Source organism: Synchiropus splendidus, chromosome 18, assembly GCF_027744825.2.
Source record: "Synchiropus splendidus isolate RoL2022-P1 chromosome 18, RoL_Sspl_1.0, whole genome shotgun sequence".
Classification (NCBI taxonomy): domain Eukaryota; kingdom Metazoa; phylum Chordata; class Actinopteri; order Syngnathiformes; family Callionymidae; genus Synchiropus; species Synchiropus splendidus.
This window is the reverse complement of record NC_071351.1, coordinates 3916954-3931849: the sequence shown is the minus strand read 5'-3', so window position 1 is coordinate 3931849 and position 14896 is coordinate 3916954. Positions and strand designations below refer to the sequence as shown.

Here is a 14896-nt window from a genome sequence, read left to right as displayed (position 1 = left end):
TTCCGTGCTTCCAACCTTACAAGTGGCCTCAGCCCTCGGCTCATACCTTTGCTTTATGACCTGCGGAAAGAGCTCCTCTGAACACTGATGTGCTTCAATTATATATATATATATATATATATATATATATATATATATATATATATATATATATATATATATATCCAGATCCAGATCCAGAGCTCTAACTCTGATTGGAAATGGTGTGGAGGCTCTCCACCCTGGCATCCCATCACTCTCTCTGCCCCGGTATCGATCACTTCCCTCCTTCGTCTCCTCCCAGTAATCACTGGCTGGCAGCAGGGGGAGGTGCAGGAGGGTGACAGCGGGTTGTGCCTGGTGCATACGGATGAAGAGTAATCTGTCTTCCTTCTCCAGCTGGAAGTGTGATGTCGTGTCTTCGGGGTGAAGGAGCGGAAATGACTCTGTTGGCTTCAATCATTGTTCCCACTAACAGAGCTGTCTCACACACACACGGACGCTGGTCGTGTCGAGCTCCATCCATGTGACCTCTGACCGGCGGCTGCCAAACTCGCGCTGGCGTTCACTCCCCTGCTGACAGAAAAAATGCGTCTCAAGTTAAGAGTTCCAGCTCAACTCAGAGGACGAACTCCAGCCTGGTGGAGCTTTGAGGCTGACGCCGACATGACAGCGTACGTGACGGTGTTCACAGACACGTATGTGTGTGTTATTTTTTTTTTTCTGCAAAAGGGATTCATTGAAGAATCACTCTTTGCCAAGTCATTTGCAATTCTGTCTGAGTGGCTGTGCTTCAGAAAAAGCTGTAAGTCAAACACGACCACTCATCATTGTCAGCGTTCTTTTTGCAGCAGTGCCAGGACGGAGGTGAGATCATCAGCCGTTAGATGGGAGACGCGTGAATGACGTGGGGCCAAGCGACAAATGCAACACCAGGTTGATGTATTTCCTCTTGACCCACAGGAGTGACGGGCTCTGGAATTAATTTTATTCAAATATTTCATTGCTCTCTGCTCCAGTGATCTTTATGTGACAGCTTGGGTTTGCACCTCCTCTGACTCTGACAGATGAGTGACTCTGCTAATGTAAAAGTGCCTGACAAGAAGGCGTCAGAAGAGGATGCTGCTCCGCTATGTTGGATTAAATCTGCCCCTCTACTGTGACAGTGTGATCCAAGGCTTTTCCTCGGGATTACAAGGTTTGCATAACAGCACAGTCATAATTCTTGGATCTGGAGGTGAGTCTGAAAGGAAACGAGGAAAGGAGCAGAAAATACACTCCAAAAGAAAATCATCCTTGATGAATTATAATAATCCTTACATTTAATACAACCGGTGTAGTACCCCAATCGTCCAGATGAGGCCCCTGGCGCTAGTGAGTAAACTAGTCTCTTGAATGGAGGAAAGTTTCGCTCAATTAGCTTCTGCTCAGAAGCTAAATTGACTTCTGCGAGCTTTTATTGACACCAGTCGGTGGTAAAACCAAGGTAGGAATATTACCCTTAATATCATGTGTGCTGAATAAAATAAATATCCGAAAAGGTTTCTGAGTTGTGCTCAGAAATACACGTTAGCAGAATTGGCTCCGTTTAGCTTCCAACGTTTTGGCCTTTTAGACATTGAATGAGTATTCGCCTCTGTTTGCACTTCAATAACCACATTCTTATTCACGGGGAGGGTTCATCTGTTTTTAAAGAGTTACTGGGACGTGTTCGATAAAACGAGTGAATGTGCTATTTAAGTGACCCTTTAAGAACCCTTTTCAATTTCGACCACACACTGTTGTATTAAATGTGATATCTGTTAAAACCAGGGTATCATTTCATGGCAGTTTTCAGTTCAGTGTTCATTAATTTTATTATAATTAATTAATATTATAAACAAGTGTAATGAGGGATAGATGAATATAATACTAGCTGTGACACTTTTTGCTTTCTGATTCTTCTTCAGTTTTGCTGGTTGCCTTCTGTAGTCCGTGATGCGTCACAACAGATAAATAAAGGTAAGTCTCCTCTTCAGATGGATCAATATCCCGCATACAATAGCTTTTAATTGCAAATAAAAATGATTTTATAAAAACTAAAAAATGTTATCTCTTCCCAAGCGGCTTCTACTTCTGTGTGCCTATATATTTTTAATGTTGTGATCTCAGCTAAGTCAGTCCATGCTGCATAGTTAATATTTCATCACATTTTTCCGCTGTCCCTCATCATTGCTTTTGACGTTTTTGAAAGCGATTTCAGATGGAGTTACCATATTTAGAACTTCTCATTCCTCGAAGGAAAGCGATTATAGATTCTCATAGTTTTTTATCCTTTCATTTGGCGTTCAATGCTGGGCTTGTTAAATTGAGTTCATTTTCTCTTTTAAATGTTTGTTTTTATCTTCCTTTGTATCATAATGTGTGACCTCTTTCCACGTGAAATTAGTGTCATTTTTTTGGGTCGTCCATCAATACTTAATGTTGTCATCTTATTTGGGAATACTGATCAGTGCTGAGTTTAGAAAGCGATCCATTCATAAATTCTCACTAAACAGCACAATATTTTTGATTTTTTTCATTCTTCTGCAGTATGTTTTTGTCACTACCTGCTTTGTTTCTGAAGTGTGCTGTTCCCCCTTCATTTCTTCTTCTCATTAATCTTGAGGTTCAACAGTGGAGCTCGAGCCAGCAGCGACTTTTTAAATACCCAATACCGTTGCAATTGTAATGGCACGTTTTATTACTGAGGGAGAAATTGGCTTGAAGCCGGTGACACATTATATAAGCAGTTACTTCTCTACAGTGCTCAGATAACTATGCTCCCACTTGCCACAGTTGAAATGTAAAAATAAGACACTATTGGCTGCTAAAGAGGTAGGGACTTCAGTTGTGTGTCAGCAGGGTCTCTGAGGCTCGGGGAGGTGGGTTATCAGCGACGTCTTGAGTGTAGACTGAGAGCTCCTCGTGCCTTTGATGGCAGCTCTCACTGAGGAAACATGATTAAAGTGCTCTACTTTCTGCTAATTCTCTGTGGGGGAACTTGAGAAATTCACGATGCCGTTGAAAGAAAAGGCTGTAACAAATGTCTTGTGTCGTTTCTCACATGTGACCAAAGCTGCATGGAGCGATTAGTAAGTTCAGTAAAAGGTTTTTAGAGGAAGAATTTTCTCTCTGTAGGGATCAAGAAGAATGACGAGACTCTCCATGTCTCTTTCTTGTTGAGTGGTAAACATGCTGCAATTGTTTATTTCCCTCCAGCGAGATTGTTTGCTGCTGTGAAGCCGCTCAAAGTCCGCTATTGTTCACTGTCTTATCTTTAACCATCTTAATTAACAATGACGCCCAATATGTTTGAAGCTGCCAGTTACATAACAAATCTTGTGATCGGTGGAAGTTGCAGAGCTTCTGAAACCCGACCAGAGACGCGCTCTACTGAGGATTTGAAGATCGCTTACGCTGCATTTAATATTCAAAATATGTGGGACAATCGCATGTAACTGGGATGCCTTCACGAGAGATTCCTGTTATGGCTACCTTCCCATCTTGTTGAGAAAAAACATAACTTATGTCAGTGATTTGTGTCCCCACTGGTTTTTAATTCTTCATAAACTTGGTAAAGCTGGACTGTGCTGCGGTGTCACTGAAAAGCTCCATCTAGTGTACAAAGTTTGAACTGATCCAGATTATTTTATTCAAATAATTATCTTATTGTTCTTTCATTCAGGCTGTTTTTAAGTCTCAATAGAAGTTGCTTAGAGATGCATGTGGTCTTATATGTCATGTGGTGGTTGGCGTGGACGGTCGAACCATTTCGAGCGGTTCTGAACTAGACTCGCCGATTCAGTAGAGCAGACCACACACAGCGAGGAATGTGGCAAATCATTGTGAGTGAGGAGCATAAATCTTTGACTGAGTGATCCACATCTATGGATGAAGCTGTTCCTGCGGTTGGGTATCAATCAGATGCTAACTCCAGACTCCATTAGTTGAGCTCATACGGGCCAAACTGTCATGGCGGAGTTATTTGTCTTCATTAAGCCTTGTACACTTTAGGACAGGCAGCAGAAACAAATGGTCGTTTCACAGCTAATGGCTTTTACTACCAAGTACTTGTAGAACCTCGGACTAAAACGATGCGCTCATTATTAAGCACTGTCATCTGTCTTCTTTAGCCGGCCGCATATTTTATATTTCACCCGATGGTTTCATTTCTCTCCATTGTGAAGGGCACCAAAGAGACAGACACTCAGGGTGTACAGAGATTCACTAAGTGACGAGCTAATTGTGTTCCGACCTCAAGAGTTAATAGATATTTAATGGTCTGATTGGAAAATGCCATTAAATAAATCCCCCTGCTCCATTTCCTAAACTCCATTAGTTCTGAATTGATGCTTCATTTGCGTCTGTACATTTAAATAGTTGATTGTTGCATCTTTTGCGATGGAATTTTGACTTTGCCCTTAAAATATAAGTGTGTTTTTGATTTGTGAAAATGACGTTTTTAAGTATGTTAAAACAGCTTTGACGGGTGTTTAATGTAATTCGATGACCTTTCTATTTTCAGTCTTCATCCTGTCCACTGGCTGACAGCAAGCACAAGGCTGCCTTTCAGGTGAGTGATCGGTCTGTGAACAGAAAAGTAGCCTTGTTTTTTTAGAATATCTGAATGTTTTATGGAAACTTGAATTCATAAGTTGCTCAGATGTCCAGTTGGTGACGTAATCTTTGATCAGTGTGTCACAGAATCTTTCATTCTGATGCTCCTCTTGCGTCTGCTTCAGTAATGTTTTGATACCCTGATTAAAATGAGGGCAGATTGTGGACATCACGTCATGTTTCCGTGCCTCTCTGCTGCTCGTCGCTGACTGCTTCAGTTCTGACCAATCCGTTGTGTCTTGTTTTGTTACCAAGGTTACAATACTTCTTGTTTCATGGAAGGGTTATAAAAACAAGTCTCAGAATGTGGCTGATGTAGATGCACTCACTTCTCTCTGCCCGGTATCCAATAAGATTGTGCTTGAACACCGCAAAAATCTGTTCCAGATTCACATGAAAGAAGCCTTGTGGCTGAAAGAATGAAGTGGATGAATGAAGAAAAGATCATGAAAAGGAAATAGAGTGCACAAACCTCCACAGGGTCAAACTCTAAATAAATAAATAAAAAATCTGTGGTGAGCTTGTCACGTTCGCCTCTGCTATGTCTCTGACTGTTCCGCCAGTTTGCTCAAGTCTTGTCCTCCCATTGACTTGTCTTTTCAGCACAGAATCAAGCTTTTACTTCCCAGAGGAAGCAGAGGAAGAGCCAGAAGGCCTCTTCTCATCTGCTGTTTTCCTCTTCCTCATGCGTTGATGATCAATTACCCCCTGGTGGTTCCAACCAGTCATGTGCATTGTAATTCAGTGTTTTCTTCTGAAGACGCTCATGTGTGAAGACTCAATATTCAAAAATATGTTGTCTTTTTTCCAGCAGCTATTTGGGTGGAAGGTTTAAAATTGATGCATCCATTCAGCCGTCGAAAACACTTTTTTTTTTATTGTGCATGGATCACACTTCCTCTCTAGGTGATGGGCTTCCCAGAAAGACTGTAAAGAAGTTCAGATAGAAAGCAGATGGGGGTGCTTTACTTCACAAATGTTCTTGCAATATTTTCAGAGCATCTTCATCTCATTTGTATGATGCAGAGTGGCAGTGTTCCTAGTTTTATGTCTGACAAACTGCACTTTAATGTTCCGTTTCTCAGGTACGAACCTTATCAACGCTGCTGAAACACCTGGTCATTTAGCAGAGGCTGTGTGAACATTGTTACTGCATCCTATATTTTATCAACACAGGGTGAAGGGAATCTGATTGATTGTCGGCTCGGAAGAATGCATTTCAGTGTTCTTAAGATCACATGACTAAGTCCAGCTTTAAGTGCATATCTCCTTTCTTAATAGTACAAATCCAATAAGTAGATCTTTGGACGCTCCACAGGCAAACAGTATTCCTGATCTTTTGCGTGTGAGAAGGATCGAGCAGTGAGTCTGGACGGATCAATGATCAAGCTTCTCTTTGAAGGCCTTCCAGCTGTGAGGAGACTGAAGGGCAGACCCAGGACCCGGTGGAGATGAAACATTGGCTGAAGGCGCTGTTGAAACGGGAGTCTGCGCTCAGTGTTAACCCTCCCAGGTAAAATGCTGCCCCAATTGAGAAATGGAAATTGGAAATGAATGCAGAAACAGAACCAACCTCTTAAGCTTGCCTTCTTAACACGTGTGGGAGCCTTGCTCTCCACTCAGCCTGATGAAAGTGAATCCCTGCTGACAGGGCGATGCTGGACAGGGCACTGCTCAGAGCAAGCCATGAAACATGATGGATTCCAGTGTCCTGTTTTTTTCATGTCAACGCTGTCTTGTCTGCCCGATGGCACAAAGCTGTGTCAGCTGGGAACAATCTCTAACCAGGGATCAATATGTTTCAGTACAAAACCTGGAGGAGAGATTTCTGTGGACATATGAGCGGCGCTGGATCAACGGTGTCAGACAATGTTCTTCTGGGCTCCCTGAGGATCAAGGACTCAGTGCAGAACAAAAGGCCTGTGCTTTTTATGTAAGAGCGCTTTCAAAATCAGAAGCTGCCAAATCCATCAATCACCTGGGACGCAGGCACGCCCACGTCACACAGCAAACTGGACCAAGCGGGAAACCAAAGATCCCACCAAAGTAGGCCATCAACTATTCATGCTGTTGTGATACCTTGATGCGCTCTCAGGTGTGAGGTTCTGATTTCATCCTGTCCAATCACTGCTGAGCAAGAGCCTGACATTTGAACAGAGAGGGAAGACTATGGGTGTCCTGTCTCACCTGCTCAGAGACAGTGACGCAGATGTCACATGCTCTCAGACTACTCTGTTCATTTGCTGCAACTCCTTTTGTCAGGTTGCCCCTGCATAATTCATAACAAAAAGATTAGAACCAAAAGTTGAAAAAAAGAATTTCAGATTTTAGTTTCAGAAATGATTTACGCTTTTTCCATCGTGCAATTGTGCAATTTCATTTGCTAGCTGCTCCCAACTTGTTCCTCGCAGTTCTAATGAAAGTAACCTTTGCAGAGTTGCAGAGCAGAACGCAAATGCACAGATGAGTCATCATCGTTTTATTAAGGTGTATAAAACAGAAAAACACTTGTTGTTTTATGACAGGTCTCTGCTTCAGTCTCGTCTCTCGCGCCTGAAAGTGCCTCATGCTTGGAGTTCACCACTACTTGGAAATGGCAAGTGATACATTCTTCGACATTGCAGCTTGCACGTCCTTGAATTCACGCTCCAACACCCCCACACACACACCAACAAGCAACAAAAAGTAAAGATTATTGTTGCTGAGTAATTAACATTCTAACCCAAGAGCTGCATGTTTTATTGATGCAACACTCTGCTTACATTATTTATCCTGTTGTGTTCTGTTGTGTTGCTGCACAACAGAACAATTATTGCTACAAATTACTGAAGTCAGGGACAATCTGATCTGTTTTAAGACACAGACAAGCTGTTTTCACAGTTAAGTAAAAGCTTTGTGGCTTAATACTCAGTGTTTTGTTGATGTGGTTTCCTACAGAATTATGGCACCAAAGAGACTGGAAGTGACGCTCAGTCCTCCTTACACTTGTGGCGGAACACAGTGTCATCGATCCACTGGCGGTAGTTGGCTACGGCTGTGTAAATCCCAGGAAACTGACCCAGGGCGCAACCTTTGCCCCAGGACACCAAGCCATAGACCCGACCGTCACAGACCAGCGGGCCCCCAGAGTCCCCCTAGCAAAGCAGGGGAGGAACAAAAGCAAGGTAAGACCGTCGCTGCAGACACACATTTGATACTCGCTCATTGCTTTCCCTATCAAGAGTTTAATTTAATAATAGAAATTCCCAAAAATACAAACAAAAACATGAGTAACTTAATAGTCTCATTAAATAAGTGAAACACTTTCTTCTGAAAACCCTTTTTAAATCACCTTTCAGTGACATGGCCTGTTCAGCAGGAGCCTCCTGATACTTCTCTTGGTCTCTATGTGATTTATGAAGCTCATATTGGTGGGGTTTTACACCGTAGATCTGGGGTGTGCAGTCCTCACCTGACAAGCGTCCTTCCCTCCACTACTGAATCCTGCACAGATCATGTTTTTGGTGATGATGCCGTTGAAGGAGTCTGTGCTGTTGCATTTCTCTCGGGAGACGATGGGGATCTTGACTGTGCGCAACGTGGAGGGGATTTGGCCGTCTGGGCTGGTGTACCCCCACCCGGACACCCGGCACATCCGCCCCTCTCTCAGAGTAGCTCCGTGTCGCGGCAGCAGGGCGATGGAAACAAAGCTGTTCAGATATACAGGCCCTCGGAGCTGCAGAGATGGAGCGAACATTGAGTGGACTTCAGTCCCTCATGTGCCATCATCGCTGGGTTCACCTTAATGAGCATGATGTCATTGTTGTTGGTGACGCTGTTGTATTGCGGATGTGGCACCAGGAGTTGCGGCAGGATTCCCTGCTCTGTGCCTTCGTAGATGGTGAGCGAGTGTTCTCCTGCCACGATCAGCATGTTATCGAGCCTGTGGGGTGCATCATCATTAAATCAAGTAATACTATCCTAATCACTTTTCCTGCCTGTGCACTTCGCAATTCTTATTTCCCCTGATTGCTCCAAAAAGTATAGACTCAAAAATGCCTTACCCAATATTACAGTGTGCAGCTGTGATCACCCAGTGACTGTTTATAATACTGCAGCCACAGATGTGCTGACGCAAGAGCGTCTGCACCGACGCAAGGTACTTTATTGTGTGGGGAACCGGCTCGTATCCTCCCACGATCCGATTCTGTCCAGAATCTTGACCTGAGACCATCAGAACGGGAGAGTCAGGCTGTGAACTTTTTAGCATCTCCGGGACAGAGGAATGAGTCAAACAAACATATCTGGCTCTGATTCAGAACTGAAGCAACTTTGTCTTATATTTGCTTTCAACAGATGTGCAGTCACTGACAGGTGCAGGGGAATCGTGGGGTTTCTTTGTTTGAAAGTTGTTGTTGACCATGATTTTAAAGGCCACTGTTGTTGACTTGGAGTCTCTGGTCCCAGGGAGGTTTCAATTCTCCCTCTGTATGTGAACAAAGGAGCTCATGTTCAGCACAATAACTCAACAACTATGGACTGTGATATTGTATCCACCCCTCTGGTTGCTACATGTCAGAAGATTCAAACAAGCTATCCTTTAATGTTGCTGTAAAATTGAGTGAGATGGGCTACTCCATGTCATTCATCTTTTCAGTAAAGTGCAGATCATAATCCTGTTTCTCATGATAAACATGGACACACGCAGAAGCTGGACGACCCGGCTGAGATGTCCTGTGATGTTTTAGCATCAATGATGGACACTGGTGTTCTGGTCACAATAGCATGAGCCATTTTGTGCCAAGGTATGGAACAAACACCCTTCAGTCCAAGACACCAGTCCCCAGCTAAAATTAGCACTAGGGGTTGTGTCGTGCGAGGAGAAGAAACTTGATAGTGCCATCTGTTTGTTAAGGAGACTATCACAAGGAATGAAGGTGCATCTGGGAAGATTATATAAGGCCTTATAGAATGACAAACTGCCGCTGAACAAAGGAAAACGTACTTACTTCAGAAATGTCTAGAAGGAAAAGAAAGGTGATGGAAATAATTTTCCTCCAACGGTCAATCTTTTGATGATGGTACTTTTGTCTCTGAAGTGTTTTAGTTGTGGAAGTGTAATTGAGATGGGGAACAAAACAGACTGATGTGTTTCTGTTCAGCACAGTTGGAAGTTAAACTCAACATAGTCCTTCCTGATGGATGGCTGCCGACGGGTTGAAGGTTTTGCTTAGTAGTGCATTGTTCAAAAAGACACCTCTTCGTCCGTGAATTAACAAATGAAGTTGGCTGGTGGGTCTTTTGGTACCATGGTGGAAGGGTGAGAAAACGGTGCAGTGAAGGAAGAGGACTTTGACGTTGTTACAAGGTCAATGTAGAATAGCAGCTCAAAGGATGTGTCTCTATCACAGACCTAATGGCACAAATGTATGGGTTTATAACCTGGGATTTCGAACACATTGAAGATGTATTGTGTTGTACGAGCATCTACTGTCCAGGATCAAAACCCAGAGAAGCCTGAGACGTTACTCAGCGTCTCCTTTTGCATGATCTTCGTGACATAATTGTGTGGCTCAATAGGGGGCGTTGGCCGTCATTCTTCTGTCTGATTCTCACTGTACCTTTTGTGGAGGTTTCAAATGTATCTTGTGGACATGCACACTTTCACTCACCTTTTCTCATCATAAGCCCCTCATCTCTAGAATCTATCCATGTGCTGTGGAGGATCCCAGCGGTCACTATTCTGGTTAAAACTGCCTTCAGATTCAAGAGCTTAGTAAAAAGGTGCTGCGCGTTGAGTGAAGCTACCACTGAGTCCAAAACATTAGTTACTCAACTAAAAGTTACATCTGTGTTAGTGGTTTGGCTCATTATTGACCATGTGCTTTCAAAACATTTTTACATTTTTAATGCTTATTCATTTATTAGTAATAACTTGAAGTCTAGTGATTGTTATTATTACTAAGTACTTGACTTAACAAGGCACAAACCGCATTATACATTTAAATGATATAGAAAAGAATACGCATGTTTGTCGCTCGCGCTGGTCACAGACACTCGTTTGACTACCATGTTTTATTAGCAGAATAAATTGCCAAAACATTCCATGTCTTAGACTGAGAATTTTGTTCTTACAAGGTCAACGAAAAATGTTTACTTACAATTTACAGTCCACACTTCCAGCATTAAAAAAAGCAGCAGGTACGTCAGCTCCATCATGAGTGGATGAGGAAAAGCCACTGAGGCAGGAGACCACAGCTGTGTGTCTAATGTGTTGACATCACTCCGCCACTCTCAGGTTTCTTATAGTTTCTAGTTCCGTTTCCATGGCCACCACAATGCTGGGGACAGATGTATAATTGAAGCTTCCAGGAAGTGCTGCTCTTGCCCGTCCACACCTGTGCGGTGTTTATATAATCAGTCAAGAGATGGTGAAGGACGGGTTTATTTCAAAGTGTCGTCACCGGAGAATCCTGCCTTCCCTCGCATGTCCACAAGTCATTTCATCTTTTCTTTTCTGTCCTTGTTATGGCCAGGCAGGACATCACTGACTTGAGTGTGAGGTGGGAGGAAATAGGATCGGGTTGGTCAGTCCATGGACGTGGTTCTGAAGTGGCAAATTTATGGTCTCTATGTAGGAAAGGAGAATAAGACTGACAAAGTGTGTATCTATGCAGGTCAGTCACCCATCAGTGACTCTGAGACGGCAGTGTGTGGACGTGTCTTTTGACCTACATCTGCTTTCTTTAAGAATATAGCATCCCAATTCCCACCGGAGTCCTCACCTCCCATTTGAACCGCCTGAACCTGACACTGGGGTGTTGTTTTTTTCACCTGAAAGGTGCTAGCTTGGCGCACTTATGTTTTTAAATGACCAACAACTCATTTGACCCCAATATGCTCAGAATTACAACTTCAATTTGGGTCAAACCTAAGGTGAAGGATGGAGTTACTCTTAAGAGTTTCAATAGCCGCTGGTCTTTTTGGGCGCGGTCACTCTGAAGTTTTCTGAGGCCAGGTGTCATTAAAAATGGAGGTGCCGCTTGAGCAGGTCAGGGCTCTGCTTTGTGGGATTCTGCAACCCTTTGTACCTTTTCATCCTGACAGCGCTGACTGTAGCATTTTCCTGGCATAACCTACTCTGGAATCAAGCTGCCATCCGTCTCCATGGAAACACACTCTGGAGTTGAATCAATCCAATAAACTCAATTTATAAACTTTATTTCAAAACTTGAAGACCAAGTACCTGTGATGGACGGGCCATGTCTCCTGGAGGGGCCGTCTGCCTGGTGTCCTCAGGGACCGACCTTTTTGTTGTGTCCCAGCCTGTGCAAGTCTGCTTTTTTATCAACTCTGTCCCAAAGTACATGAGAAAAGAGGGGCTTGAAAGCATGACAAGAACAAGAGAGCAGCTGAGCTTTGTCAGGTAGTAGGTCAGGGTCTTTGTCGATGTACGAGATGGTCATGGAACAAAACAGAAGGACAACTTCAACAAAAGATTTGGACCTGGATAGAGTTTCACTATAAAAGACAGCAGGGGAGCAGAGGTCCGGCCAGTCGTAGAAAACCACTAGTTTGCTGTGATCGAACTTGGAGGTAAGTCACCAACCAACCTTTTGTTTACCATTGATCTGTGCCTGTGTTTTTGTCTGACATCACCATTTCTACTTGAGAGATTTCTACTTGACTTGTCAGCTGATCAGAACACACCTCATTTACTGTACAGCTAAAATTCACAAACCATCACAAAGCTTGTGAATCAATGAGAGACTTGTTTGCCGGCCCGTTCTTTATCAATGTTAAATCCTAAATGGCACTGTGAAATCTGCTGTCAGGTCCAGTGAAACCTGTCTGGCTTTTCATTGGCAGCAGCTCAGGCTGAACTGCCTTTGTCAGGAAATACATTTTTATTTGCTCTTGAGCACAAAAAATGGCATAACTTAATGGCGAAATGATAGTCAAACAATCCAATGGATCCAAAACACTTGAGTTATATGTCTGACTCTCATGGCAACAGCGCCACCCAGTGCCTGTAAGTACAAATGACAAAAAAATGTTCCTTGCACGACGCTTGTTGACGACTGGTTCTGTATCTGAGTTTGTAGGTAATGAGACGACCTTAAAGGGGATCGTATGAGTGGGTTCATGAAAATGTCATTATAGTTTACTACTGATTGTTTCATTCCTCATCAAAGCCTGCTGTTTTCTCCACAGGGAAGAGTTTAAAATGGGATCCCAAGTGAAAGGCTCACTGCTTGTATTGACAATTGTTTGTGTCACCCGTGAGTTTGAATGCACAGTTTTTATTTTCCCAAAATAAATTAATGAAATTAAAGATACAGCATGTTAAATTGAATTGTGGTCATACTGCGTTTTTTTGTCTTGTTTCAGGAACATTATGCACAAGAATCATCGGAGGCCAGGAAGTAGTGCCAAATTCTGTCAAGCATCAGGCCTCTGTTCAGTTTCTCGGGAGACACTACTGCGGAGGAACGCTGGTGCATCCCGAGTGGGTGCTGTCTGCTGCCCACTGCTGGATACCGTAAGTGCTGCAGTGAAAATGGTGCTTGATTGACTGGTCAGATTGAGCTCATTGCTGTGTCAGACTTGGTTACCTGGACTCTTGCTTTCGCCCTCAGGTCCAAGTTGATGAGAGTGGTTTTGGGTGAACACAATCTGAAAAAGAAAGAGGGTTACGAACAGATCTTCAACGTATCGAAAATCTTTGTTCACTTCAACTACCAGTACAAGACATTCGACAATGACATCATGCTCATAAAGGTATCCAGGAGAGATCCTGATAATGAGAATGTCAAAGTGGTTCTTCTTCATTCGTTAAAGTCCATCTTATGTTGCAGCTGAGTAAGCCTGTGATGCTGAACCACAAAATCCAGCCGGCCGCTCTGCCAGACCACAGCAGGCCGAGCCTGTGGAATGACCTGTGCACAGTGAGCGGCTGGGGTGTCACGCGGGTTTTTAGTTTCTACCTCTCCAATGTGCTGCATGCTGTGGACGTCAGGGTGCAGCCCTTCTGCAAGTATTACTACTGGGGCAGGATCACCCCAAACATGCTGTGCGCTGGCTCACCACTGGGCGGAAAAGATTCTTGTCAGGTGAAGCAAGGACAGCCAACTTGTTATGAATATCTCCTCAGGTGGTAGTGCACTCTGAAAGAACGATTGTTTCTCTGCAGGGCGACTCTGGCGGCCCTCTGATGTGTAACGGCTTCTTGGAGGGCATCGTGTCCTGGGGCATCGGCTGTGCCAGCCGCTACTACCCCGGCGTCTACACCAGAGTGAGAAACTACCACGACTGGATCCAGTGGGTCATTAACAATTACTGAAGCCTCCATCCAGCTGCAAGATGACTCGCGCAAATACGTTGATGATTAAACATCATCACAACATCAAATGTTTTTTCTCGTGTTGCACCACAAACTGTTGTCGAAGTCTCTCATGGTTGTTGTGATCTCACATACTATAACGAAAACAATGCGATAATGGAAATGTTTCAAGTTGAATCTGATGCTCTCTCATTCTCCTCCAAACTCCACAGAAGAACTGACAAGAGTGTCTGTCTGTAGTCTTGTGATGGTTTCAAGATGAACCGATGGCTCATTGCTGCACATGCCCAGTTCACTCTGGGCCCTGCTAGTGGAAATGTGATCCTCTGACGTCAGTATTTGATGCACAAACTTGCACCATGTTGTCAGCCGTGGTCCTTTGTTGGGTTCGACGGTCTTCCTGCAAGGAATAGATAAATTGTTTATTCAGCAAAGTGACACATACCTCGAGCCTCAAAACCAAACGTGTCCAGTTCAGGTGACGAAAGTCAAGTTGAACGTTGCTGACCTTCGCTTGTAGTGCCACTATTTTCCAGAAGATGGTGCAATTGACTCTTGCATCCGCAGAAGGCTTTTAGTTTAAAATGATACAGTCTGCATTCATGAGTCCTGCTTCAGATTTGGCATATCTTGAGAAGAGCTTTCAGAGAAGTCCAGAGCTGTGTCACCTTTTGCGTCAACAAAATTCATGCCAAGTGAGAAAATATGTCGTTACTCCATATAAACCAGCGTGCAACATCTGTTTTGTGTTTTTCTATTTGCAAGTCAGACTCATCACATTTCACCATAAGCTGAATGCATTTTTGTTACATTTTAATACTGTATGTACTGTCTCAAATACTGATGTGTAAAGATACAATTCAAAATGTATTTAAGCATTAGCTCTGATTAAACTGGTGATGTAATCTTTCTGGATCATCTGGATCTGAATGAAATAAGAGGTCTGTGTGATTGTTG

At 43.4% G+C, this 14896-nt stretch overlaps 1 protein-coding gene across 4 annotated transcripts; it reads left to right on the top strand.

Moving 5' to 3' along the window:
• Window positions 1-1322: 1322 nt before the first annotated feature.
• Window positions 1323-14634, top strand: LOC128750035 (trypsin-like). Of its 4 annotated transcripts, XM_053850157.1 has the most exons (12): window positions 1323-1465; window positions 1929-1980; window positions 4526-4573; window positions 5005-5132; window positions 6020-6130; window positions 6423-6663; window positions 7143-7213; window positions 7555-7781; window positions 12988-13138; window positions 13236-13377; window positions 13455-13709; window positions 13790-14634. In XM_053850157.1, the coding sequence occupies exons 8-12, from the start codon at window positions 7559-7561 to the stop codon at window positions 13937-13939; spliced, it is 921 nt and encodes a 306-aa protein (XP_053706132.1). In that variant the 5' UTR covers window positions 1323-1465; window positions 1929-1980; window positions 4526-4573; window positions 5005-5132; window positions 6020-6130; window positions 6423-6663; window positions 7143-7213; window positions 7555-7558; the 3' UTR covers window positions 13940-14634. The 4 variants fall into 4 exon arrangements, with proteins under 4 accessions (XP_053706132.1, XP_053706131.1, XP_053706133.1 ...); XM_053850156.1 differs by lacking the exon at window positions 5005-5132; XM_053850158.1 differs by lacking the exons at window positions 1323-1465; window positions 1929-1980; window positions 4526-4573; ... (2 more) ...; window positions 6423-6663; window positions 7143-7213 and adding exons at window positions 11704-12192; window positions 12811-12878 and having other exon boundaries at window positions 7645-7781.
• The last annotated feature ends 262 nt before the right edge of the window (window positions 14635-14896 follow it).

Coding starts and splice junctions, on each gene's coding strand:
- LOC128750035 (XM_053850156.1), top strand. CDS start 7,559: ATGGCACCAAAGAGACTGGAAGTGACGCTCAGTCCTCCTTACACTTGT. Junction 7,782..12,987: donor AGGGGAGGAACAAAAGCAAG/GTAAGACCGTCG, acceptor GTCTTGTTTCAG/GAACATTATGCACAAGAATC. Junction 13,139..13,235: donor GCTGCCCACTGCTGGATACC/GTAAGTGCTGCA, acceptor TTTCGCCCTCAG/GTCCAAGTTGATGAGAGTGG.